The sequence below is a fragment of the Rhipicephalus sanguineus genome, chromosome 4 (assembly GCF_013339695.2).
Source record: "Rhipicephalus sanguineus isolate Rsan-2018 chromosome 4, BIME_Rsan_1.4, whole genome shotgun sequence".
Lineage (NCBI taxonomy): Eukaryota > Metazoa > Arthropoda > Arachnida > Ixodida > Ixodidae > Rhipicephalus > Rhipicephalus sanguineus.
Window position 1 is genome coordinate 134,307,623 of NC_051179.1, and position 23,817 is coordinate 134,331,439.

The 23,817-nt window shown below is 48.2% G+C and overlaps 1 protein-coding gene across 1 annotated transcript; it reads right to left on the reverse strand.

The window, feature by feature from the left end:
- Positions 1 to 408: 408 nt before the first annotated feature.
- LOC119390721 (uncharacterized) lies at positions 409 to 21,812 on the reverse strand. Its single transcript, XM_037658406.2, has 4 exons — positions 21,712 to 21,812; positions 14,093 to 14,163; positions 11,730 to 11,780; positions 409 to 782 (listed from the first exon to the last, which is right to left on the reverse strand). Exons 1-4 carry the CDS (start codon positions 21,755 to 21,757, stop codon positions 615 to 617), a joined length of 336 nt encoding a protein of 111 aa, XP_037514334.1. The 5' UTR covers positions 21,758 to 21,812; the 3' UTR covers positions 409 to 614.
- Positions 21,813 to 23,817: the final 2,005 nt, after the last annotated feature.

Sequence of the window (23,817 nt, forward strand, 5' to 3'; positions counted from 1 at the left end):
TTGTGTTCTTGTCTTCTATGGTTCGTTTTCAGTGTTGCGGTGCAAGTCATTCCGTGATGAGCATCCACCAACTAGCGCAACTTGAGATTTTTATTGAAAGTCCTGTCCACTCATAACGTCGACAGAACGACGACCTCAAGTATAAAGGACACACAGACTTTTTTTTTTATTTGCGACATAGACTTGCCCATAAGGCATAATATTTGTTATGTATATTTATGTTAAATGTGCGCCGTTAGGCCAGTGTTGTGTATGAAGTGAAGAAGTGCCTTGTGGAATGTGTTGTCATGTATCCATCGGTCATACCTGTTTGTGTCACTCTAGCGAAGACCAGCTTGCAGGAGATGACGGGACACACACACACTTGAGCCCCTCAATTTGATTGCGCAGCGGAAGATTGCATGGTCAACGAGCTTAGTTTCTTTATTTTTCACGGAAAGTTTCAATAGGCTTGTGCACAATTGAAAGCACAAACACGTACATCTCCCAGCAGAACCGTTACCATAACTGTGACTAAATACATCGCTTCCAGCAGGCCAAGTTGTCCTTGCACCATGTAGAGATCTTCAACGGCGGGGGAACTTGCAGCCGCTTGTTTGAATACGTCGGATAATTCAGCGCCAGCCAAATCCCCGCATCCGACTACGTCGTCTGGCTTGCCTCAATCCCGCACGTCTTCCTAATGTGAATCCGGCGATGAAGCTCCTTAGTGATCGCTTCCTGCGCTGCAAAGGGCGCTGATTTTCGTCTTCGACACACATTCCTTGGAAGCAATAGCCGTGCTGGAACAAGAGGCATAAATAAATTGGCTATAAAAATGGAATCTGCACTTTCACTGACGCTACGCGGCTATTTAAACAATTCTATCATGATAGTTGAAATATTCGCATCTAAAAAACTTTAGAAATGACCTGCTCATGCTTCCATTCCCGATCCTGTGTGGGATTAGCCATCTGCGACATACCCAGAAACAAGGGCATTAAAAATGTACTCGTTCATAAGATTCTGTGCCCATGCTTGACCGGTTAAGATTTGCAAGAACAAAAAATAAACATGGCTAATCCCTCCGTCATAGGAATCAAAATAACACGAAAGTAAAGCGTGCCCTTACAGAAGTAAGTGAATGTTTAGTGTGCATTGGTATAAGAGAGTTTGCACAGTGTATATTGACGTCTGGCAGCTAATGGCACGGTTTAACGTGTATGCACCCACTTTGGTGATTGGTGGCACATCTCCATCCCGACGACTAGCGTCTATGTTAAATAATTAAACAAACCCTTCTGATAGCTGTAGTAGTTAACGGTGAAAGCGTAATCAGAGAACGAGATGTGTAGCCAGAAGAGCGTCGCATATTGGACGCAGAGCTTGGTCGCCATCCCGCGGCATGTTAAAATATGATTGAACACCACGGCCGGACTAGAGGGAAACGCAAAGCGCGTGTCGTGCCGCCCTGGTAGCCCAGCCGCGATTTTTCTCAGGGCGAGCGCGTGAGCGCGGAAGGCGGTGTTACAGACAGGTGAGACAGGCGTGCGTCGCAGAGCTATTTTTGGTTTGGATTAGCGTGACGCTATCAACGAGGCCGACGCTTTTACAATGCATGGGCTAAGATTGCCACCTCGCGGTGTGTTAAGGCATTGACAAAGTAATAATAATATCTGGGGTTTAACGTCCCAAAACCACTATATGATTATGAGAGACGCCGTAGTGGAGGGCTCCGAAAATTTCGACCACCTGGGGTTCTTTAACGTGCACCTAAATCTGCATTGACAAAAGAGAACTTCTGTTGAAAATGCGCTGAATGGGACGGACGTGTAACGCGTTGCAGGTGCTAATCGCGGAGGCCACAGTAATGACGAATTACTTTACCACTCCTAGGGGGCAACACCACCCCGAGTGGTAGATATAAGAGGGGCATTTGTAAAGCCTCTAGAATCTGTGACCATGGCGCCGTGGATAGCGTGGCCGGCATCAGTTGTTGCGGACCGAGTAGTCCCGTTGACGGAACCTTTTTTTTTCTTCACCATCTGATCGTGTAAATATTTTCGGCGTCATTTCCGTGACGGATATTTTTCACTGAAGTCTTGGTGGACCCCGGCATAAAACACTTTCGTGTTAAAAATTACTTAAATCTCGACATTTATTTTCGTCGAGAATGAATGTCATTTCATTATGCGTGCGCCTGCACTTCATATTGCTTTTGATTCACTGGATCAAACGAACGTGAACTTATGCATATCATATTTTCAATGACCGACGACCATTCTCGTTGCTTTTGATGTACTATCAGCGTTCGCTTTGCTTGTCTCTTATTCGCCCATTAATGTGTTGAATATTTAGCGGTTTGGCTGCTTAATTTTTGCCGTCATAACGACGTGACAATGTTGAATTAAACGCACAGTTTCGTCTAATGAAAACAAAAAGCGCTTGAGCAAATTTTATACAGTAGTTCAGTCGTTATGATGTTGTAATATCTCCACTATGTCAGTATAATATATCTAACTAACCTCCCTTGCTTTTCGATGTAAGCTTTTCCGCCTTTATTTACCTCACAAAACCTATCATTATGATCCTACTCTTCCTGACACATTTAACGCGCCACAAATCTTGCGTTATTTGACCCCCTTCTTACATAACGGCTGGGATTGGTCATTCTAATAAAGTTATTCATTGGGTTACAAAGTATGCAGCGAATCCTTCATCCCCAGAACATCTCTTGACTGGAACCACCTTAAGAAATCTGTAGTTGCCATCACCGATCATCATTAATTTCGTTCCGCACTAGCCAACGTTAAAGAACGAAGCAATCCAACTTACCCTCTTTTTCAGGTGCATGAGCTGTCTATTATAGCTAACATCGTAGGAACAATGAATATCATGTTTCTAGCCCCCTCCATTTTCTTTTGTCCCAGAGGAGGTTGCGAGGTAAAATTCACGAGCCATTCCGCTCTTAAGGTGGGTCGCCGGTAATGCACCTTCACGGAGTGGAATGGCCCTTGAATGTTTACTTTTTCTTTTCCTTGTTGTACTCGTGACCACTGCACAAAAATTTCATCATGAACTACAATCACTGCCGCCCTTTGGAAGAAAACTGGTAGAGGAAATACTTTAAAGTGAAAGTTTTATTGGTGTAGAGATTGCGATTGGGTCATACACTAAATACGATGGGACATAACGAGAAAAACCTCCTTCGAAAAGCATACGGACTAAAGCGCCTACACATTCCTGGTCGTGATATTGGAGCAGTTCACATATTTTTTAATTTGTCCTTCGATCGTTCGAAGTAATATAACGAGAGCCCCCAGAATTGCGTTAATGCCAACATCTACCGGCGGTCTGTCGTGTGGCTTAAAAAAATTACACCATCTCCCACTAAAGGCAACCATGTGGGGATGCTAAGCAGCGCATGGGTCGACTGAACGTTCCGTTCATCACGGGCACCTTGCCCGAAGTTAACGCGTCCTTGCATGTGTAGCATTCCCTGTAGTTGCTGTTGCTGTTAGTTGTCCCGAACTCTTGTTGGAGCATGCCACGCGATTCATCGAGCGTCCGCGGAGCTCATTCCCCGACGCCATGACATGATTGCTGCAGGAGTGTAAGGGGGAGAGGCCACAGTGTCTTACCCAGCCCCTTACGCAGACCTGAACGCGCTAGCGCGTGCCAGCACACGTGGTTTTGTGTGCGTTACGCCATGCTAGCACAGCATACGGCAGTCCGGGCCCCTAAAGTGCTCTGCACATATCATCATCAATGCGGTCGAAGAACAAGACGAAGAAGACTTCTCCTTGCCGCGAGCGCGCGCTCTGCACGTATCATCATCAAGGCGGTCGAAGAACAAGACGAAGAAGACTTCTCCTTGGCGCCAGCGCGCGCTCTGCACGTATCATCATTAAAGGGACCCTCTAACACTTTTCCTGACCTCATTGTTTTACAGTTTTTACTTTCGGGTTGCGTAGACTGGAGGCTGAAGGGATTAGTGCAGCAAGAACGGCAGCGGTAGGGGCACGCAGTCCGAAGTTATTCAGCCTAGAACACTCAAAATAGAATAAAATGGAGGCCTACCCTCAACTCGATTTTCGCGGGGTCAACTGGCCACGTTTCACTCACCCTGTGACGTCTGATGGCGCCCCAATGAAATGAACTGAAAGATCCTACGTACGGGAAGCTTGCATACAATGTTGGCCGTTCTTTCCAACGTATCGATGACACCGTTGCGATAGTAACAAATAATGTGGTGCATTAAGAGTGAACTGCGCGTGCGAAACGAGGCAGATCATGAACGCCTCTACATTTTTTCTAGTTTTAGTCGTGTTTCTTGTTGCGACGGTGTCTATATCAACGCTCTTACATTTTTTCCCTTCAGTTTCTACAAACAACGGCGCCTGGAGCGTCCCGAGCGCGTTTCCCTCCAGCGCCGTGGCGTTCGGCGCATTCTTTGCCGGACGCTGCAGTTTTAAAGCTGAAATGTCTAAGATCGTCTGTCTAGTTGGTGCTCAGTGAAAAAAGCATGCTCAAGAAAAACTAAACCCAATAATAACCCCTTTTGTGAGGCAACGCCGCTATTACTTCTAACCACGGTGTAAGAAAAATAATTTAGGTGTGGACAATCCGCCCGACGGCGCGTCCACATAATGTTCGCCTCTTTCCTCCTCTCGGCCCCCATGTCACAGCGCCTCCCACGCAACCGCGGCCGGCACATGTACTATAGAAGACGAGCTGCGTGCGTAGCGTCCGTGCGAAGTCAGCGAGCAGAAAGACTGCTCACGCGCTCTAAGCAAGACGCCGCGCCTTTACGTACGCAACGCAACGTAAGAAGTATAATCCTTTTTTTTTTCTAACGCCGTGCAGCCAATTCCGGCGTTCGCCGCACGTCGCATTTTTCGGTCGCGAGCACGGTCGCGAGAAACGCGGTATGCGTTCCTTGCTCTAGTTGCTAGCGTGCACGGTTAAAAAAAAATGCAATGAGGTGAAAAAAAAATGAAGAAAAACGCGCGTTCGCCTCGTCGCAATAGGTTTCTTAAGCCCCCATGTCGCAGCGCCCCCACGAAACTGCGGCCGGCGCGTGTATTAAAGGCGAACATTATCTGGACGCTCTCTCCTTCGCGGCGGGCGGAGAGTGTCCACACCTAAATTATATTTCTTACACCGTGCTTCTAACGTTACATTTATCCAATCATAGGCCAGCGCTCATCTTCGTCATTTCCGCCCGCAATAGTTCTGGCGAGCGCCACTACACGTTGATGCGGTCAGCAGCGATGTAGGCGCTTCAAAAAAAGTGTTGGAGGGCCCCTTTAAGGCGGCCGAAGAACAAGACGAAGACTTCTCCTTGGCGCGAGCGCGCGCTCAATATGTCACAGATGGCTAGGGTAGGTTTTAGAAAGCGGACGGTCGCCAATGGAACTACAGACAAAGTCCAGCGCAAAAGATGCTTCGCATCTAAAAGCGATGACATCAAGTGAACCGAATCGCTGCACAGCGGGGCGTATGCTCACTTCGTGCAACAAACGCATGTAGTTGACTGAGCACATAAGGAGAGACGTTGTTCAATTTCACCGATAACACGAAGTTTATACAGCGATGTTTCAACACCTTGGCACATTTCGTTTGCTCTGTTAGCAAAGGAAGTTTACCGTAGAAAAGTAATTTCGGCCAGTCCTTTACATGTAGTGGGATAACATGGAGCAAAATAGAAGAAAATCTCGCTAAATAACAAAGGCTACATTGATGTCCTATAGCATGTTTATTTTCGAGCCATCTCCTCAAAACGCCACCAGAGCCAAAAGGTATGCTCAAATGAAGTGATCTGCATGAATGTTATCTTTTGTTTATCGAAATAAAAAATACATAGATGAGCTGTTGTTCACCATCGCTTGGCGACAACAGCTTCACGGAACTGAAATGAGCACGCTGTGGGCCATCATTGGCAGCGTGATTTGACCCGGGCTCTCCAAGACGGATTCGCGAAAACTTCGCGTCTCATGGGAAAGAATCAGATTTATCTTCTCACGGAGGGCAGGTTTTTTTCACTTATGCCTGAAACATTCAAAGTCGCTGTTGTTATTCCTTGGCAGCGCGTTAACAATCACGCTAGCACATCCGAACAAAGGAGGGGCGGCAGTTCGTCTTCTGCCATCTCTCCTCCAGGGGACTCTCCTGACATCCACTTGGTGGTGTGACCGTCAAAGGCATTGCGAATAGTGTAATAAAAGAAACAAACAATGTATTTTCGCTGCGCCGGCTGTTCTTATTCTTTGTCTCGTCTTTCTCTTCCTTTTTTTCTTCCTCCCCTTCCCGCACGCGAGGGCCCGAGCTCCGTTCCTGCTTTGTCAATACACTCAGTCATGACTGCGGACGCGCGGAGCTGCCGCAGTTGTCGCTGAAGGGCACCATTGGCTGTTGCACGCATGTGGGTCTCTGCCAGAACTTGCCTTGGGGTATCAAAAATGTGTTGTGGGCGACAACGGCGGTGTCGCGGTCGTTCTCTGCTGCCCTGCTATTTCTCTTGCGAAGCTACCAAGAATGTCTCCGGTGGGGGATGTTGACTGTACCGTTGTGACCATAGGTGTCTCATACGACTGCCCCGACACACGTGAGAATGAGGCAGTTGCCTCTTGTATATAAAGGAGTCAGTATTGTGGATCACGATTGGTCGCAATGCGCCCGTGTGGCGGCTGTAACGTATCCGCGAAATGAGGGCGAAACTATGTACCTCATTGCGAAGCAACTCGTGCTCTTGAAATATTGTTAATGTCGGGCTCCCCGAGGTGCTCGACCTGGCGGACATTGAAGACCAACATGCGTTGGAGATGGCCCGTACCGAAGCCAAGTCATCAGCAGGACAGTTGGGCTTCACCGGCATGTCGTCCATTGCGATTACCTAAGCACTGACAGGCACCTGGGCTTTCTTTAAGGGCAAGTGGTGAATGTACCAAATGGCGTATTTGGCCTGCGGCCATGACCGGCGATATAGCTCCGGACAGCGGGTGAAATCGGCTAATTGAGATACGCAGTTTGTTTCCACAGGCTGCTATGGCGGCGACGTCCTCAAACTGTAGGCCTGAGCATTCATGCATTCAGGCGCTGGCCAGCTTGCTGGGCGCGTCGCTGACTGATATAGCTTGGAAGTAGTATTGCTCTCTGTCAGGGACGGTCACGGTTTCGGTATTGAACGGAGTCTAAGACCTGTTGTTGGAAGCATACGTAGGTGTCAATTCCTGCCGTAGGACATGCCGCCAACCCAACTGTAGAGGGACCGCAGGGCACAGCTGTACCATCGACGTGGCGTCTTTCATGAGGTTAATCTCCGAGAGAGGGCCGATTTTTTCAGTGCACGGCTGCCTGTTCAAGCTGCTGCCATTGATGAACAACATCGCCCAGAGGTAGCTTGGTGATGCAGAGCAAAGGCGATCCGTCAGGGTCATTCACATGACGAGTACCGTCTGCAGCGAGGAAGTGATGCCAGTGTAGTGAACAATACAGACGACTACGAAGCAGCCAAGAAAGCAAGCCACAGCGTTAGTGGTAGCCACGCGACCCGAGCTTGCGCTTGCTTGGATTTTGGACCCTCGACGTTCCTCGTCGTTCCTTCACGTTTGTACGTGAATAAACCACGTGAAATTTGGTGGAGGTACATGGATTCTCCGTACGAACCTGGAACTTGGCTCCCGCAGGCTCCCCCCTGTCCGTGACACCAACATGGCCAACGAGACCCCTCCCCAGGCTGGACCTTCGGCCGTCCACGTCACCTGCGGCGCCGTGTATCCCCAACGAGATCCACCCATCTTCTCCGGCTCAGGTGAATCGGACGTGGAAGATTGGTTGTTGAGGTACGAACGAGTCGGCGCCAGTAACAAATGGGACGACCAAATGAAGCTTGGCTACGTCACGTTCTATCTCGCGGACATCGCGCAGCTGTGGTATCACAACCACGAGGCTGAAATTCCAACTTGGGCAGCTTTCAAGACTGCTGTTACAGACGTGTTTGGGCGGCCTACGGTTCGCAAGCTTCACGCCGAGCAGCGCTTGCGTCAACGTGCGCAGCAACCAGGCGAGAACTACACGGGCTACATAGAGCATGTCCTGAACCTGTGTAACCGCGTGAACTCCGCCATGACTGAGGAGGAGAAAATCAGGCACATCTTGAAGGGCATCGAGGACGGCGCCTTTTAGATGCTGCTCGCGAGAAATCCTACCACGATCGCGGCACTCGTCTCACTCTGTCAGAGCTTCGACGAGTTGCGTAGACAGCGCGCGATCGCCCTTCAAGCCCTCACGCCGACACGCTCTCAAGAACCATCCGTCGTCAAGGCACGTATTTCACTATTTGAGACGACCTCCTCTATCGGCGGAATTACGCGTCTGACGATCGGAGGTGGCTGCTAGTGATACCACGCCACGTGCGCACGGAAATCTGTACTGCTTTCCACAACGACCCGCAAAGTGCTCACGCCGGCGCTCTCAAGACCTACAGCCGCCTGCGTCAGCGATACTACTGGCGCGGCATGTATACATTTGTGTGCAAGTACGTACGTGCTTGTACTGCTTGTCAGCGCCGTAAAGCTCCACCTGAACGCCCAGCCGGTACACTTCAGCCTCTGCCTTGTCCGGCGCGTCCATTTGATCGCATCGGTATCGACTTATACGGACCGCTTCCCTCGACTACTTCTGGAAACAGGTGGATAATTGTCGGCGTCGACCACCTCACACGTTACGCGGAAACTGCAGCCCTGCCCACAGCAACCGCAAGAGAAGTTGCGTTTTTCATCTTACGCAACTTTGTCCTTCGCCACTGTGCTTCCCGTGAACTTTTGAGCGACAGAGGGCGTGTTTTTCTGTCTGACGCTATACAAGCATTGCTCGCTCAGTGCAACATCGTTCATCGCATGACGACCGCATATCACCCGCAAACGAATGGCCTCACTGAACGATTTAATCGCACTCTCGGCGATATGCTGACAATGTACACCGCATCTGACCAGACCAATTGGGACACCGTCCTTCCGTTTGTCACGTATGCGTACAACACCGCTACGCATGCGACCACAGGTTTTTCGCCTTTCTTTCTCCTGTACGGACGCGATCCGTCATGCACGCTTGACACCATGCTTCCCTACACGCCTGACTCATCTGAGTACACTGCCATTTCTGATGTTGCCAGGTACGCCGAATATTGGCGACGATTGGCCCGTTCGCTGACAACCGAGGACCAAGGCCGTCAGAAGCTAAGGCACGACACCGACCGACCTCTCCCTACTTTCACGAGAGGTGCCCTGGTTTGGCTTTGGATCCCCACGAACACTCCTGGCCTTTCGTCGAAATTACTGGCTCGATATCACGGGCCCTACCGCATGCTCACTCGTACGTCCCCAGTCAATTATGAGGTTGAGCCTTTGACACCGTCCGAAGACTTACGTCGTCGTGGAAGGGAAATCGTCCACGTGAGTCGCCTCAAGCCCTATTATGATCCCGCCATACTGACAACGCCTTAGGTCGCCAGGATGGCTACGCTATTCACCAGGGGAAAATGTAGTGAACAATACAGACGACGACGAAGCAGCCAAGAAAGCAAGCCACAGCGTTAGTGGTAGCCACGCGACCCGAGCTTGCGCTTGCTTGGATTTTGGACCCTCGACGTTCCTCGTCGTTCCTTCACGTTTGTACGTGAATAAACCACGTGACACCAGAAATACCGAAACCGACTGAAAATGGCGATGATCATGGCACTGCACTACATCGAGGACCGTTGCTTCATGCCTTCGCACCTATGGAATGGCTTGGTTCCACCACAAATGCGGCCAATGGCCACCGGTAATTTTTCATTGTGCGGCCAGGTATAGAAATAGCTGAGTGCATTGATGGTCGCCACCCATACATCAACGTCACACTGGAAAGGGCGGTACTCCGGAAGTTGCGAACGAGCAGTAGATGGTAAGTCGCCGCGTTGGAACTAGGAACGTAATGACGCCAAGCAGTCAGGCTCTTTCGACTGAAACGTGAGCGCGTGCAAAAGCTCCAGAACGCTGTTCGGTGACGCGCCCGAAGAGGCAGGGCTGCATGAGATCCTCAGAGGGCATCAGCGATGGGAGGCAGTTGCGACGGTACTCGCAGAGGCGGAATTCTTTGCCGGGACGGACGAGTGGTGCCACATGGAGGCTTATATGTTGTCAAAGTTCAGGGCATGGGATCGAGGCCCGTGTTCCTAGACAAGGGGAGCCAGTGCGATGTCTTGACGTGAACTGACAGAAGGTGATGTGGAGGTGATTTGGAGCCGCCGAGGAGGCCTCAACGCCATCCCCGGATGGTGCCTGCAGCAGCGACAGGCCAGCAGCTACCGAGTAGGCCTAGACGCCGTCCTGGACCCATGCATGCTGCGGTGGTAGGTTGGCGGATTCCATGGCAGAAGAAGCGTGGACGCATGTTGGAGCCCGCAATGAAGATGCACGACTATAGCCAGCTTCTGCCTTAATGCTTGATTTTCGGAGACTAACTTTATAGCGAAGAGGTAAACAGAAAACGCCCGTTCGCTGGTCCGGCTGTTGTTATCCTCTGTCTAGTCGTTTGCTTGCGCTGGTGAGCGCCAGGGCCCAAGCTCCGTTGCCGTTCTTTGTCATTAGAATAGTTACAATAAAAAAAAACTTAAGGTCCCTTGTGCTTAGCTTTCAAGAATAGAACGTGACAGCAGGATTGGGCCCAATTCGCATCGTCTTCTCATTCACTTGTCAGGCTTTGCTTTGCAGTAAACACCACAATTGTGTCGCGAGGAAAGGGCCATCTACGCCCACAGCACTGACTGTTTGAAACTCTCCTTCTATGCATACGTAATACAAGTACAGTAGCCCCGTACCCACTGTGTAATTCGCCATATTGAGAATCATCGAAGTACTCACTCCGCGTCGGTAAGGCTCTCCGCACAGCTACATGCATCGTTGATGTATTTGCTGCTAATAACGATTAATTATGCATGAGCGCTTTGTAATGGGCGGGTCTTTAAACCACCCTTACGTTGCGCGATTCAAATGTTGTAACGCCTGTCGCAGTTCTACTCTTCTGAGACGGAATATTACATGCGTTAGTGGAAATCATCGCACTACATGATGCATCACGCCTGTGTAGGTTTTTTTCCGAAGCAGTTTCAAGTACTCACATGCCTCTGGGGTAAAACAGTCGCTTAAAACGTCTGAGTTCAATGTACCCTCGGGCCCATGATTTTTATTATTTATTGACATCTATCACGATTTCTCGCTCACAGATAACGCCGCAGACGCCTACACCGACGCCAACGCCGCCACTGGCATTTGTACGACACGGGCTCTTTAAAGTTATAGCGTTAAAATTCTGAACGAGACAGTGACAGCATATAGGACCGCTTCTGAAGGCAGTGCACCTATAAACATTAAAGTTTTATAAAAAAATTACCTTTCTGGCGAAAATTTGAATAAGTGTACCCTGGTAGACGCGAACATATTCTTATGCTACGTAGCCTGCCTGTAAGAGTCTCAAATATATATTATGGCTATTGTAGGTATTTTTCAAAGGTGCGTTTTAGATAGTGGCACACGTGAATGTTTTGTCCTATAACCATGAAAAGAAGACTATTTAGTTGATATGATGCTGGAGTGAAAAGGTGGGTCAACCGCACCACACGGTACATTACCTCGCTCAGTTTGTTTCCATGCTCTTGAATACAGCAACATTTAAATAAACATTTTAATAATACTAAGTTATGTCCTTACCATGCATGGTGTTCCATCTTGTTGAGGAACAAAGACAGCGTGATGTACCGACTGGGAATACACAAAGGGAAATTAATGCCTAAGTTCACAGACTATGTGGAGAAGCTAGTTCCTAATGATGTACAGGTTCACAAGAGAGAGAAACAGGCACTACGCTGATTTAGTAATTGCAGTGGTAAAGGAGAAATGAGCTTGTCAATGTGGCTTTTTGGGCTAGTGGGTTAAATGCATCAAAAGGGTGCCATAGCGCTAGCAGACAGGGACGATGAAGACAAAACGGGACAAGCGCTAACTTTCAACCGAATGTTTATTCTCAGAAGTAATGGTAACGAGCCTTCTTCTGTGTAGAGATCTACATATGCCGTTACTTCTGAGAATAAACATTCAGTTGAAAGTTAGCGTTTGTCCCGTTTTGTCTTCATCGTCCCTGTCTGCTAACACTATGGTACCTTTTGAGAAATGGGCGTCTAAGTAACTCCACTACACACTCGCAACAAGTGTTAGCTCTATTCCACAAGAATTACCTCTACTTAACCACCGTAGGAAGTTATTACTAGGTGCCCATTATATCTGAGATTTTGCTGGGTTTGGTTCGCGCATTTCACAACAATTTATTTTCACAACATGAGGATCGGTTGATTTTTGTGATAGGTATGCTTGAGTAAAAAGAATATCTGTTTGTTGCTGTTTTAAAGTACGTCATCCGCGTGATAGTTGCCTGCAATGATATCATCGCAGTTTCTCAATAACAGCGGTTGCTGGGCAATGCTTGATACTTCCCTTATCACTCACAACCATTTATTTTGTTGGTAGGGAGGAAAACGTCTTTTTTGCGTACAAGTCTGAATAATTAATTAGTTCTCACGCCGACAAACCCATTTATTTTTGTTTTCGTAAAGGATGCCAGAAGTGTGCTTCAATCTTGTACAATATATCCCGCTAATTCTTCTAATGCTACAATTAGTGTCATGTTGAAACGTAAACAAAGGGTCGGCTTCATTAAAGATGTTTTGATTGTGCATCGCTGTCTGTTTATACGTATATTTAAAGAAAACACTCCCCGCTCGGCGATGCACAGATAGCGCGCTTCAGACGTATTGAGCAATTCATATTCAAGCTTTCATGTATGACTGGCGTAGGCTATTCTATGTGGTACCTTCATCGGCATTGCTGCTGTTTAGATTTACGTATGTGCCAAAAGGCGTGATGTTTAAGAATAAAGCTTCGTGCACGTATGTCCTAACTTAGCCATTTCCAGAAGCTGATGGATGAAGGTCTTCATCATGAGACACTGTGCTGAGGGCTATTTTAAAGTGGATTGGTTAGGTTTTAGAAAAGGTTTATCTGGATGTTCTATTAGTGTAACTTTGTGCGGGCGTATGGGAAACGTGTTAATTTTAGGGCAGCCACAGCTCCTTACACCATTTCACAGGCATACTGCCGCGTGTACATGCTGGGTCATGGTGAAGACGATAAGTCAGTACCGCCTTAGCAAAAAGAAGCGCACAGCACGTTCCATTATTGATTATCGGTAACGCTGGCATATTTATATGACTCTTCGGCATCGGCATTTTGGCCTGTTCTTCTATGGTCTCGGACATTGAGGTCGATATCGCTCAATGGACCGGTTGCCTCAATAGACCGGTTCCCCAACTAAGTCGCCGCCTACTATGCCAAACTTTAGAGTTTAAACTTGTACAGGAACTTTCTGGAAGGCTTCTACCTGCTTTCACCCTGACCTGACACATTCACGCAGTAATGCTTAGGTGGCATATTTGTACACTTCTCAATAAAACAGTATTGTTTCAAAATATACCAAAATGCGTATATAGACTCCTGTGACCAAGATAACGCGTACTTCAGAGAGAATAATAATGCCCGGGGTATTAGGTCCCAAAACAACGAGATCATAATGAGGGACGCCGTAGTGGAGGGCTCCCGAAATTTCGACCATCTGGTGTTCTTTAACGCGCCCTGACATCGCACAATCCACGGGCCTTTACCATTTCGCCTCCACCGAAATGCGACCGCCGCGGCCGGGATAGAACCCGCGACCTTCGGATCACCTTCAGATTGAATGTAACATTGTTAACCTCAGTTCAGTACCGGTACACTATAAGTTTATGGATTCAGTAAATAAATATATATAGTGCCTATTGTTCGCATATGGTTTCTGTTTTGCTCTGTTTCTTCACCTTGCGCGCGACAGATGCAATACAAAGGTACCCACCTCTGCTGCTAAACTTTTGAGGAGCAGGAGACTTTACTGACCAATTCCATATGTCGTGCTCTGTTTGAATCGTCCCTGTCACATGATCTAGCCCGTCATGCGCAACTTAATTTGAAATCTGCGACTAACTTACCTTGATATGATGAATTGGACGGATGCATTGCCAGCGTGCATCATCCCAAGCATACACGTGCAGTAAGACACCTGCAGAAAAAAATATATGTTCAGTAGATCACACGTGTCAACAGAAATAAATAGATACTAAATTCGCCTGCTTTGCTGAATGCAGCCGGAGTGAACAATGGCAGTTCTAGGCATTTTCATTTTCTAAAACTCCTAGAACGTGAACCAACGGCGCCTGAATTTTCCATCCCAAATATGTTCGATGTTGTATTGGGCTACGTGCACTAATTGTGAAAAAAAAATCGCCTCCATCCCGCGCTGCGAACACGAATGTGGAACGAAGCTGTCTAAAACACAACACACGCTAATGTGAAGGGGTGGGGGGGAGGTACATTTTATTATGACTTTAGAGTGATGTTAGTCATAATCGCTTTGTACTCGCTGTGGTAGGCCGCGGTTGATTCCGTTACCATTTTCAGCAAGACGAATCTCTTCCTTTCGTAAAGCAGCGTATTGACGCTGTTCTTCTGGTGTCTAATTTCCGTGGTTTACCCACGATACTTTTAGATTGAACTGAATGAGTTGCCAGGCGGATCTCTCTGCTATAAATGAAAGCGGGAAACACGCGGGGAGAAGGAAGGGCCGTTTGACATCATTAGAAGCTCTGGTGTGAAGAGCAAAGCAGCTGCAATCTAAGCTTTACCGGGACGCTGGAAGGGTGTTCATTGTTCACAGGCGCTTTATCATCCGGCATGCGGTTTTCATGCTTGTTTTGTGGTTTGCTTTATACGCACCGTCCACTGACCAGAGGGAGCTGCGTTGCTCGCTGTGGGCCGTCTCAAGTTGGCAGCTATTGACCGCTAGGGGCAGGCAGAAAACAGACGCTCGCACGCGTCCCCCCTTCTGGCCCGGCCACAGTCTGCACACTGATGCAGAGGCGGAGAGACGTGCATCGCGTTTGATTTTGTCCCTGGGCCGTCTCAACGTCGCTTTCCTTATCCGCTAGGCTGTGCAATCTGGCGCTGCAGTCACACGTGAGAACTCGACTGCACGGTGCCTATTGAAACGAGTACTTTTTAAAGGGCCCCTTAGCCACCCAGAGGTCAAAATTCAGTAGTGGCGTTGAAGTTGTGTACGACTCTACAGCGAACGCGTTCGTCGGTTCTGCTGCCCACCAATCCGAATGCCGTTCCTCAGCGTCCGAGGTGAAAACGCAAGGAGCGCGCGCATCTGCTACAGAGTCGCGAGCGTCTGTTGGTGGTTTAGGGACCCGGCGTTTCGTTTTTTTACTCCGTGGCGATGAAACCATACGGTTTCGCTCTAAAGCAAGACAAATCATTGCAAGGAAATGGGATACAAGGCGCCTGGTGCTTATTAGGCTTCTTTGGTTCGCTTGTTGAGCTAATGCAAGGACCGTGGTACACTTATGGAGTCTGACAGATTAAATGGCCATTCATCACATCTTATTCTTCGCTTGAGACTGCGTAAATATCGTTATCTGGCGTAAACTACCAATAGTGTACCGAAGTAAACAATAATGCTGAGAATGCTCAAGCAGATGATCCGGCCATAGCAGGATGCATAACAGCGCGAAACAATCAGTCAGGGGAAAAAAGGTTGACATAAATTCACCTAAACATATTTTCGTCGTGTAAACGACATGCGTAAAGGGCGTCGATAAAGGGGCGCTCGTCTTTAATACGGTGCTCTTTAGCTGACTACGATTGCACGTTACTCAGCTTGAAGAACTTCAGGCGCCTTTTCCAATGCCTAATTGATGTTATCCTGGAAGATATACGCTAGCAGTTTGCCAAGGCATACATTAATGTCACTTTTTCACAATATTTTGAGCACCCCCTTTCGTTCTCCTCACCATTTTACTAGGGAATATGTAAATATCCGGACGAACAGATGAGAGATATGTGCGATTATTCCCCTCACGCAGTGCCTACCACTGAGTGCTTTGGGCTTGTATATATATGTAAAGACGGGTCCACTGTTAAAGCGAATTCAGGCGTGCAGGACATCTTTGGATTTCGTCCTCTTGCAAAAACAGTTGCTTACATTTGCATAAACCAATTGGTGGTTATATTTCTCCCTCTTTTTGACCGATTTGTGCAGTGCACGAACAATGTTTCTCTCTGCAATTGCTGTTAGAAGGCAAGGAAAATGAAAGGTGCTCATTGGAGTGTTCCCTTTAACAGTTTGCCGTACTGTACACTAATTTATAAATAACTAGATAAACAAATAAATACTTCGGATGTTTGTTTTCTCGAATATGCCATTCATGGCGGGCTGCCTCTATCAAACCAATCGAAGATAAGTTCCATTGAGGTCTATAAAACATTGATACAATCGTACGTTCTGTGCGCACATTAACGTTATGCACAAATTTCATAGCTTTGGAAATACCTCAAATGCTCTGAAGTTGCAAATGTTCGCAGAATGTTATGCTGTGCAGTGAATAGCATTGGAGAAATCGGGTTGCCTGATTCCCACTTCTGTGGCCGCTCTTCACCTCTGGTAGTATATAAATGCGATGTGGAGGCATTGTTTGTACTTGATAGATATCTCACCTATCTGTATCATCGCATGGTTGTCGCCCATCGCACTGCTAAGCTAGAGTACGCCGGGTCGATTCACAGCGACGGCGACTGCATTTTTTTTATGTGTTAAAGGCCCCCATGTGGCTAAGAATATTTACCAATCTCACACTACATGTGTTTGCTGGCTCATTAATGTAGTGTTGGTATCTTTCGAACTCACAAGCACAATATGAATCTTCAGATATTGTATACAGAGTGTCTTCAGCTTATTCAATAGAAACTCCACTACGTCTTCGATCAAATGCGCAGTTCCAGCACTCCTGCCGCTTTTCCTGGGTAATGTCCTTCAAGAGCCTTCTACCTTACGCCTAGTTACGCGCATAAGTTACGTATCCTGTTAGATTTCGACTTTACTCAAGGTGGCGTGGCAGTTCTGCGAACTGTACTTTGCGCAAAGATTCTGTCACTTTCAGGCCGTGAAAACCGCCAGATAGCGAAGGTGTAAGCGCGTGAGTGTATGTGATTTGCTAGCGAACATCGTGTTGTGTCGTGAATCCAACACCAGATTTGAAATGCGCGCGACTACACCACGTTGGTCAAAGCGAGATCACCTGACCTGCATGTTCAGGCAGTGGTGATTCAGCAAACGCCTGGCGTCACGTGATTTGCCGGAATTCTGCCAAGTGTCATCTCCCTGTCATATACCTGACCCTCTTACGCGACCAGGTACCACGCTTTGGTTTATCACAACTAATGTAAGTCTCTAAGGAAAGTTCGAATTGCTTTTCCGCTATTTTGTAGTGAAAGTACCGCTGGGTTTATGCCGTTATCTCAATTTTGAGGAAATACTTAAATGAAACGCCCATAGCAGGCGTTCCCCTTTTGAGTTGTGTTGCAATCGTCGCTAGAATGCATTGATATGCTTCCCATAAATTCCCGCTCTGCAAGCGTATAGTTGGATAAGACTTAAGAAGTCTGGAGACGCCCCACCCGCACGACCGAAGCGCGGCGTCCGACCGCTTCCGCGACTAAGGAAAAAGTCCGGCTCATGCACTCTGCAATGTTCTCCGAAAGCGGGATCACTGGCCGTATGGCTCATGACGTCAGTCTGGAGTGCGCGTCAATTAGTGCACGCTCGTGCGTATCCGCCTTTGAGAAAGAAAATTATTTTGTGTATTCCAAACGAAACATTCCTTATACGGAGTACATTCCCTTCCGCCTCATTCAACTCTGCTATCCTCAGAGCCGACGCTACAGTTGCCAGTTTTTCAACGCTCCTGATTTTTTTTATGTGAAAATTGCCTCTGAGACGCGCACGACAAATTTGTCCTTTTCTGTACCCACTCGTTATGTGGAAGAAAAAAACAAAGAATACTGGGCACACCTTGCATCATGGGGTCATTCCACGTGGTGCAGTTTAAAAGAAAAAGAAATATCTAAGAGCATTTGATTCTTCATTAGAGAGTTTGAGAATTTGGGTAGGCTGCTCTGGCATTCAGAGGATCAGCAGCGCTTGAGGAGTGGTTCAAATGCGAGCTACGTTGGCGCAAACGCACGGGGCACCACACATGGTGAAATCAAAATCATGCGAGACGCGGGCCATACAGCGTCGCGGCCCGCGCGGTGTCTGCATAGTCTCGCGGTGACCCAGGACGTCTTGGGGACCCACGCTAGTTTTCTAATTTTGGGTCTTGGGCCAACGCGAGCCCAAGAGCCCAGGAGTGGCTTGGGTTATGCGCATGGCCCCTGGCGGCTCGCAAGCTCCTTGGTCCCCAAGCTTTTTCGGGCCCCAATTCTCAAACTCTATATTGTCGACACTTGCAGCGTATTGCTCAAGCACAAAGACATAACAAGTGCGACAGTGGTTAGTTCACGCTTGCCCTGTGCGTGCCTGTGCGTTCTTTTCGGCGTCTTTCTCTGGGCTTCAGCGGCGTGCTGCAAGTTTCGAGCTGCTTCTTGTTCTTCGTGTGACATTCCAATTTCTTGCTATCGCATTGATTGCTTCGCCCTTGCGGTGAAACTGTGACTTTTTTCTTACGGCTACATTAAATTCGTAGCTATTATTGTTAAATAACAGCTGCATACATTTTAATAATGGTATAATATAAGAAATGACTCATATATTAACAGTCAGGCCCGTAGCCAGCAATTTTTTCAGGGGAGGGGGGAGGGGGCAGGGCCGTTTGCTGAAAACCATGACCATTTGAGAGAAACACCTATTTTCATTATTTATTTTTGGTAAAAACACCTACTTCACCAAAATTTCGGGGGGGGGGGGGCTAGCCCCCCCCCCCCATGGCTACGGGCCTGTTAGCGTATATGTGCATAAAGCATTACGGGGTCTCAGAAAGTCAAAATATCACTTCCAGTACCCAATGGCACTGCATGCAGTTTGCTCAGCATATGAAGACTTCATTGAACCGCTTTATTAAAGCGAATGTGTTAGGTGCCTCATCAAACAAGAAAATCGACCGGCCCCCCACTTCGGCGTCCCCCGTCGTCATCGTCAACATGGGTTATAAAGAAGGTCATCACTACGTGATGGCGTCGAAGGCGCACCAAGTCGAAGGCGCACATCCCAACTCCGGCGAAACACTAGACAGTTTTAGAATTAGGGACCCAAGAAATTGGCAAGCCACCAGGACGCATGCGCAGAACGCAAACCGCTCTCGGGCTCTTGCGCTCGCGTTATCCCAAGACCTTGCAGCGCCTTCCTTTGGGCGGCAAACAAAACCGCAGAGCCCGGGACCTCAAGAGAAGAAAATAAAGACGACGCTTGGCAGTGGCACATGAAGCCGCGGCTCGCGTTCCCTGCGGGTGTCGATTCTGGTCATTACCGTAGAACATGATTTGGCTCTAGTTGATACATATTCCTCAGGCTATAATTACAGCGCACACACACTCCTTTGTCTTTCTTACTTTACTTCTTTGTTCCTGCACCCATTTGAATGTGATTTTATGCCTTCGCGTATCTATTACACTATCATCCTCGTTACTCGTTTTGGTTCAGAGCTACTGTTGTGTGCGCATGTCCGGTAAGGTTGCCTTGGGCTTGTATAGGCATTGGCGTATGAAAGATTAAAACAGTTGTAAGTGCTTGCGTCGTACGTTTTTTTTTCTTCGTGAGTGCTCTTCTTTTAGGGGGCGAAGCACCTTAGGGTCTCGGGTTGTCGCCGGTGCATCGTCGTCTGCTGTCGCCACGTGCATCGTCGTGACCCATTTGCTTGCATGCATCGTCGTGTCCTGTCCATTTGCTTGAGCGCAAGAGATGGCGCTACCGCTTCAGCGCTCGCCGTGTGGCGAAGGGCAAACGGTGCGCGTTGACCATGGAAACGCTCTTTCTGCGATGAACGCTGTTTTGGCGATCACAGCTCGCGAGGAACGAGCACGCGCCCTCGCACGCGAGAGACAACGCCGACGCAGGTGCGTCTCCTAGCGAGTTCCTTGATTGAAGAAACCATCTGCTCGCGCTGCAAGACCGTTCACCGGCCACCCCGTATATATAGGCACTAGATCTGGACGTGCAATGTAGTGCCGCTGGGAGATTTCTCTTGTGTGTAGTTGAAACATAAAGATTCGCAGCGCGCACGTTAACTAAAAGCGGACTGCGGGTCTCTGTCTAATCTTTCTTCTGTCTCTCATTGCCCATTAGCAGTGATTTTGCTGTGGGAAACACCGGCGTGCTGCATGATTTGCCCCTCCACAGGTTTCAGGTTAGTGGAGCTGAAACACCCTCCGCTACATGCTTCACCCCTCCCCAATTTTTTTCTCTGGCCGACTGGCCACGAGTGGCGTGGTGCTCCAACTCCAAAATGAAAAACTAGCGTGGGTCGCCGCCGACACGACGCAAATGCAGCGCGGACAACGATGCAGCATGGCCCGCGTCTCGCATAATTTTAATTTCGCCACGTGTGGCTTCTCGTGCGTTTCACCCAACGCCCCGTGCGTTTGCATTATGCCGTTAGTATCCTGGGGAACGAATGACGCATGGCGTAATTGTCTAAGTCAGATCGCTGCGGAGCGAGGGGGTCGCAGGTTCGAATCCCCGATCGCGAGCTTCGAAGTTTTTCATCTCAATTATCTTTATTTGTGGCTTTTATTATATATACATACATATTCATATCCGGGAAATCACGGCGCCAGCAAAAATGCGCCGAGAGTGTCCATATATAATGGCTATCGCAATAAGAAAAAACACGTATTGCCGCAAAGGCGTCTTGTTTACATAATGACGAGGCAGTGCGGTGAAGCAAACTTGCGCACTTAAATTCCCATTGCGAATTCGATAAATTGTGTATTGAATTCAGCAAAGCTTCAATTGTATTCGGCGCAGCGTGTGCTTCAGACATCTTGTATGTACCCATGACGTTTTCCGATGCAAAGAGTTACCATGTATTGAATTATACGATATACCGAACTAATTCCCGCTTTCAATATATGTGGGTTAGATTGTACCAGCCAGGTGCAACCGCTCGAAAAGAAATTGAAACAGCACGTCGCGTCGGTGCCCCATTTTTCGCTTGTCTTTCCACCGCGATAGTACAGAGCGGTCTACTGTAAAGAAGTAAAGAGAACGTCGAAGCGCGTGCTGTCGCTCGGCGCCTCCAGCGGTAGGCGGCTGCAATGAGTTTCGCGCAGGCGCATTGAGCACCTCGCGGGACGCTCTTTCGCCTCGATATTGCCGCGTAAACGGTTCGCCTCGCGACGATTTCGAGCGCTGCAGCAGTCCGCAGCGGACGACAGTAAGGCACAACTCAGAATGCGCGCTGCCCCTCCGAGAAACTCGTTGTAAGCGCCGATCGTCGGGGGCGCCGAGTGGCCACCATGCACTCTGAGCTCCCGTTAACAGCGGACCGCTGTGTACTGCTGTTTAAGTCAACAGTTATTTCTTCAGTAATATTTAGCATTGGCTTAACGTAGTACTTTAGCCCGTACGATAAAGCAGGAAACTGACAAATGAGGACAAGAGTGTGTTGCTCAGCTGGATGACTTAAGTGGGCACGTTGCCTTACCGCAGATGTGCGACATAATGTGTGTCGAAAAGAATTTGGGGAACGTCATGAAGTGTCATTCAAAAACTTACCGCAAGCGATGTAAAAAGCGACAAACATACACTTCACAGTAGCCATGTCAAAATATTTTTCTAGCAATCTGCGTGTAGGCCCACTCGTATAAATAAGCAGGTCCCTCCTTAGGGGGAGGGACCTGGTTGTTTATACTACTACCTGCTATTCCCCAAGGACGAACAAGACCGATCAACCCCTATTGTTTGAAGCGCATTGTTTCAGGGAGTAAATATGGAACAAGAATGAAAGGACTGATTCAGTTTGCCTTGAGGGGTACCCTGGGTCTGTTCCATAGGCGCGAAAAAGAAGTCAGATTGTATTATGAAGTGAATAAACCTGCAGTGCTTGAGCACCTCATAGGATTTTCGAACTGATTTCTAAAAGGTCTCCTAATTTTAAAAGCTGGCGGCATTGCTCTTCTATTGAACCGTTTTGACCTGATGAGCTATGGTTTATTTTTATTACAGAAATTCTGAAGGTATTTTTGAGGTTATTTGTGCGATTGTGGGAAAATTAAGCTTTATTGTTAGCGGACATTGACCTGTTTTTACCTAAGGCATTCTTCTGAAAACTGTTCCACGTATAAAAGGGCTTTATTGTAAGCGCAGTTTGTTTTCTCTTTAGGTGAAAGAAAAGCTAAAGCTAACGCTTACCTCTAGTCTCTGGAACAATACGATACCATCACAGGCAGTTGTCGAAGCGGCAAGATTATGCAACTTCTCTGCTCAATGCAGTTGCTTTCTAGTGATGTGCTGCCGTCGCCGGTGTCGCCTTTAGGTTGCTGAACGTCTGACAACAACAAAACGCCGATTCGGAATAGTAGCTTGATATTTACGGAGTGAGTAATCACGCTTAAGGCCGTTAACTGCCGGCACAATTTTACTTTTTTTTTTTCACATTTCATCCGCCTTCCGCGGCTCTTATACACCGATTTGGTGTACTTAGAGTCCGGGTGCTTCGAACTTTCGGTTGATTCGCGCTCGCGCTTCGAGTTGGTAGCCTGACGTTTTGCTCAATCGGCAGAAGGACCGTTCAGGAAAGGTGTTAGTCTTGTTTTGAACCCTGGAGTAGGACGAATTTTCAGTAAATTGGATCGTGTTTTTTTTTCTAGAAGATCCACGTGGAGTCGCCAGCAATGTACTGTAAGCGCGTGAAGTCAATCGTCCCTTTCTTAACCTTCTTTCACTCTGCGTGGTTCCACAGAACAAATTCGCCGTAATATATGTAATAATTGTTGAGTTTTTAGGTGCCGAAATTGCAATAAGATTATGAGGGTCGATGTAATGGAGGACACTGGAAAGTTTGACGACATGGGGTTCCTTAACGTACACCAAAATCTAAGTACACGGGCCTCTATTTCGCCGTATCGAGTAGCGTCATCGTACTGTGTATGCGTTCTCTTCATACAATGTTTTTAAACGTCAATCATCAGTATAAAGTCCGTTAACTTCGGGGCATTTCAAATAAATATGCACTGTGGCGAAGCAATTGGTACTGCTTAACGGTTGCGCCCTTCCCCATCCCTACACAGAGTAGCCTGCCAGCGGTTATATACTGACGCCGACAAAAATCTCTGTTTTTCCAATAAAGAGTCTCTCTCTCTCTCTCTCCAGCAGCTCCTAGTGGGTCGTCCTCTTCTAAACGCTGCTCGCGCTCGGGGCCCGTGCTTTTGCCTTGACTGTCGCCATAGTGCATTGTCGCCGAGTGCCGTCCAATAAACAGCTTAACAAATTGGTGGAGAGTGCTGTGCTCCCATTCAATGCCCCTGGAGCTTCGTTCCCGTACTCTGCCATCTACCATGCCCCAAGACGCCGCTCAGCAAACGCCGCCTCCCACACCGACCACATGTCCCGGTGTCCCACGCATCCGCGATCCACTTATCTTGACTGGCGCCGATGGCACCGACGTGGAAGACTGGCTCGCAATTTACGAGCGCGTGAGCGTACCTAACAAATGGGATGAAGCAGGCAAGTTGAGCAACTTGGTCTTCTACCTCGCGGAAGTAGCAAGCTTGTGGTTTGCATGCGGTTATGCCGTTCACGTGGCCCGTTACTGCCATCGCGTGCAGCCGCCTCGAGTCGCGTCAACCACCACCAGCAACTCCAGCCGTGCACTCTACGATC